This window comes from Atta cephalotes, assembly GCF_000143395.1.
Source record: "Atta cephalotes unplaced genomic scaffold scaffold00032, whole genome shotgun sequence".
In the NCBI taxonomy this organism is placed as follows: domain Eukaryota; kingdom Metazoa; phylum Arthropoda; class Insecta; order Hymenoptera; family Formicidae; genus Atta; species Atta cephalotes.
The window spans coordinates 722,942-727,182 of record NW_012130096.1 but is presented as its reverse complement, the minus strand read 5'-3'; the positions used below and the strand labels follow the sequence as shown (position 1 = coordinate 727,182).

General features: G+C 29.2%; 1 protein-coding gene across 1 annotated transcript; it reads right to left on the bottom strand.

Annotated features, from left to right (window-relative positions):
* Window positions 1-1,132: 1,132 nt before the first annotated feature.
* Window positions 1,133-3,876, bottom strand: LOC105621066 (proton-coupled folate transporter-like). Its single transcript, XM_012202537.1, has 6 exons — window positions 3,792-3,876; window positions 3,472-3,732; window positions 2,400-2,749; window positions 1,969-2,245; window positions 1,701-1,883; window positions 1,133-1,368 (listed from the first exon to the last, which is right to left on the bottom strand). The coding sequence occupies exons 1-6, from the start codon at window positions 3,874-3,876 to the stop codon at window positions 1,133-1,135; spliced, it is 1,392 nt and encodes a 463-aa protein (XP_012057927.1).
* Window positions 3,877-4,241: the final 365 nt, after the last annotated feature.

Here is a 4,241-nt window from a genome sequence, read left to right as displayed (position 1 = left end):
ATATATATATATATATATATATATATATATATATGTTTTTTAATATCCACTTAATCACGAAATAGATATCACTTTTTTTTCAATATGCTTTTTTCTTCGTACAGGTTTTTGCTTTAGAAAACCCCGATGTGAATGTATTGAGTTATTCACCTGGACCTATCGACACGGATATGTTTACTATGGTTTGCGAAAAAATGATTGATCCTAAAACTAAAAAGGCATTTAATGAAATGCGAGAAAAGAAAACTGTATTGACCGCAGAGCAGACTGTTAATCGCCTTGTGCAAGTCTTAAAAGAGCATAAATACAATTCAGCCGATCATGTGGATTATTACGATAAATTGTGAAAAATAAAAATAACAATATTTATAGAGAGAAATTCTCAGTACATAAATTCATTCTTTTATATTAAAAATAATTTTGCTTTACATTTTTAAAGAAAGTGAACTTACAAAATAAAATATACATAGAATTTCTGTCTGTATAAATACTTGATCTATACAGCATATTTTATTTGAGAGATGTCCTGGGAACATCTTAGGACGTTCGTAAAACATAAGAACATTCCTGGGAAATCTATGCTATTTAGGTAATATGTACAATTTTTCTTTTTAAATAAATAACCGAAGTTAATAATGTTAGAATAACAATTAATGTATCTACAAAGTTGTTTTTTTTAAATCCCAAGTCATAAAATGGTTATCATATTTTTATGTGCCTATTTTAATTGCATACGAATTCTATTTTGTAAAATATTGCAATATAAAAAAATGTTAAGAATGTCCATAGAAAAAATATATATATATGAAAAGTATTAATAATACTAACACTTTCTTTCCTTCCGTCATAAAAACAGATTACACATCGAGCATCAAATTATAAAAATGCGAGGCCATTGGAAATTGTTCATAATAATAATTAAAACATTTAAAAGAGTATATACATGGCTTTTATTCACAAATTTGTATATATATAATATAAAAATTTCACAAATCTAAAAATCTATAAATATACAATAAAGAATACTTTACATATTGTTAAAAATATACGAGAATATTTCTTCTCACATTTAGCTAATCATTTGATTTATTTTGAGTAAGAACGTTTGTACTTGTGTCTTCTTGATAAGATATCAACAGTCATTGTTATCTTCTGTTATTGGAATATAAGACACTGTGATATTTTTTATCACTTGTATTTGAATATATATCAATATCACAATAGTTATGACGTAAAATACTGTCGATAAAAACCATACTGGAAGAGGATATAAAGGTGGCATGTAGTGGGAGTACAGAAAAGTATACAGAGAATCTGCTGCAAATGGTAACAGTGTCTCTAGAGTCATAGCTACAGAGAAAATCTTCCCTGTTGAAATAAATACATTTTTTAATATACTCTTTATAAGATTAATGTAAATACTTCAGAAAACCATTAGAGATTGTACACAGAGTAAGAATATTTTATCTACAAACCTACCCAGCAAACAGCAACAAATAGTAACATAAACCTTAATTATAATTTTCCATTTAACAATCATTGTGTTACATAATTATTATATATTATACTACAATTATATTATTAAATAGAAATTATACTAACAATTATGTTATTATTAGTTGGTGTTTGTTGGATAAGTTTTCTTTCTTTTTATAATTCATTTTATAATCATTTATTAAAATCAAAATACAAAGTTTTACCTGCGTCTTGCACAGGTACTGCTTTGGATAATATAGCACGTATCATCGGTCGAGATATGTCACCAAACATTCCTAGAACTATTGATAAATACATATGCCAAGACAACCATGTAAAGGCATGTACCAAGGCACTACCAAAAGACGATATAATAGATACGATAGCAATTACAGTCTCTGGAAATCCTAAATCATTCAAAGTATTTCATAAATTCTTGATAAATTATTACAACAATAACGACAAATATGTTAAAGTATTGTTAAAATGAACCTGCATATTTCCGCATTACTTTGATACCAAATATCGTACCAAATACTTGTATTACAATATCTACAGCATTATAAACAGAATACTGTTGTATGGTCCAGCCAAGCCGCGCGCTTACGAACAGATATCCGATACTGAGAGAGCCTTCAAAAACAATCAAGAGAAATGTAAGACAAGCTACACAGCTCCAGACTAACGATCTATTGAATCCGTGTCTCTTCTTAACACATGTATCAATAAGATCTTTTATTAACGTTAAATCAAATACATTGCAGATACCCTGTAAAGATAAATAAAAGCGATGATTATTCGCTATTCATTTGAAATATTCATTCTAATTCATCTTCTAATAATCTAGTCTCTAATTGAAAGTTGGGTTGTGCGTCTACTTCTTTCAAATTGACTTGACTTAATGAACGCTTTGAAACACCTACGGAAGTTTGATTCTGTACAGTTTCCGGGACAAAAAGTAATATGTACAATGTTGCCAGAATGCAGAGCACAGTCGCAACACTGAATACAGCAGTGTAACCGCATGCGCCAAATATCGCTGAACCAGAAAGTAATCCAATTAATAGACCGAGAGAGATCAACGCTTGTAAAAAGGCAAAATGCCATGCCCGCTCTTTATCGTCTATTATATCAGTGATGTAACACGTTGAAGCTAATAGCAATACGCTTAGGCCACCAAAGAGAGCAACAGGAATATAGGCTATCAGGAAATACCAAGGTACAATATCCCAATTAGCCATTACAGAGAGTAGAATATAAGTTAAAGATACACCTAGAATTATGAAAATTGTGAACAACTCTATTACATTTCCTAAAAGCGTCATGGATTGATCGTAATAATAATAATACGTGAATTATGAAATTTCTTATCATGTAATTTGGGATTATATTCTCTTATCTCTATTACTATCTATTATAATAATTATTATAATTCAATATAATTGAAACAAAATAAAATTGAAGAGCTCTGAGAATCGATCATGTAATTTTTTCTCTGGAGTAAAAATGTAACAATTTTTAAATATGTATGCATTCATCTTTTACGTTTCGGCTCTAGAAAAAACATTACATATTTGACTCTCTGAATCAAGTTGGATTTTAAGTAATACTAAATTACAAAGGAATCATATCAATAGTACTTCCAATTATTTCTGACAATATGTCATATTCAAATTTTATATTTTATATCATTGTAACATTTTCCATCATTAATTTTTTTCATAATTTAAAGTTATTATTTAATTAGCAATAAATCCCAGCTTAATTCGAAGCTATTTATCTCTAAAGTTTGAATTTTAATTTCTATTGAGACTTTATTTCAACATAATTTAATTTCAATATATAATACTTCTAAAAACAATAAAAAGTTTCTCTCATGATTTCTATTTTACAATAATATTGATACATCAACAAAAATATGATTACACAACTGAATATCTGAACCCTAATGATTTCTAAGCTAGATCTTTAGTACTTAAATAAAAATATAATTACTTATATATCCGGAAAGCATAAGAGGCTTTCTGCCATATTTATCACTCCATGGACCTAAAAATAACATTAGGAATGATGGGATAATGCTTTCTATGAAGGATTTACCCATTAAAATGTTGGCCACGTACGGTTGGGCCAAACAATTAATTTTGAGTGCCTCCTTGCTAGTGCTATTGTTATGAAGTATAAGGCACTCCGTTTCGTTTAATTTCAACGTTACGAGGCATGTGCGATATATTAGCAAATCTGTGAAAACAGTACCTGTAAAAAAATACGTTCATATAGCCGTTGTATTAAGATGAAAGATCATGGTTTGTTACCTGACATCGACAAAGATATCAATAACAGTATTAGGGGCGGTTGCACAAGTAAATAACGTCTCCATTTTTGTAGAATGCGATCCATAATCTTCTCTAATGTCAAAAACTAAATGCTCTCTAGGCGGTAAACACAGTAATGAATGTCTGATAAAACGGTCTGCAAGCGGATTTAATTCCAAAGTCGCTTTATTTGTTGTAATTAGGAATTGCTGATAAGAAACTATGATATACTCATTGTCAGTTTTTCTTGTCTTGTTCGAATCATTCCTTTGTTGGAAAATTGTTTGTATATGTACATCACTTTATTATCCATGTGTATGAGTGTGCATGTATGCTATACTTTTCTCATTCTCCAGGCGCAATCACTGCTAAATATAATCACTGATGAAATGTAATCAGCCGACAACACATTTTCCAATTAGCGCACGAGTGATACACATATATATATAT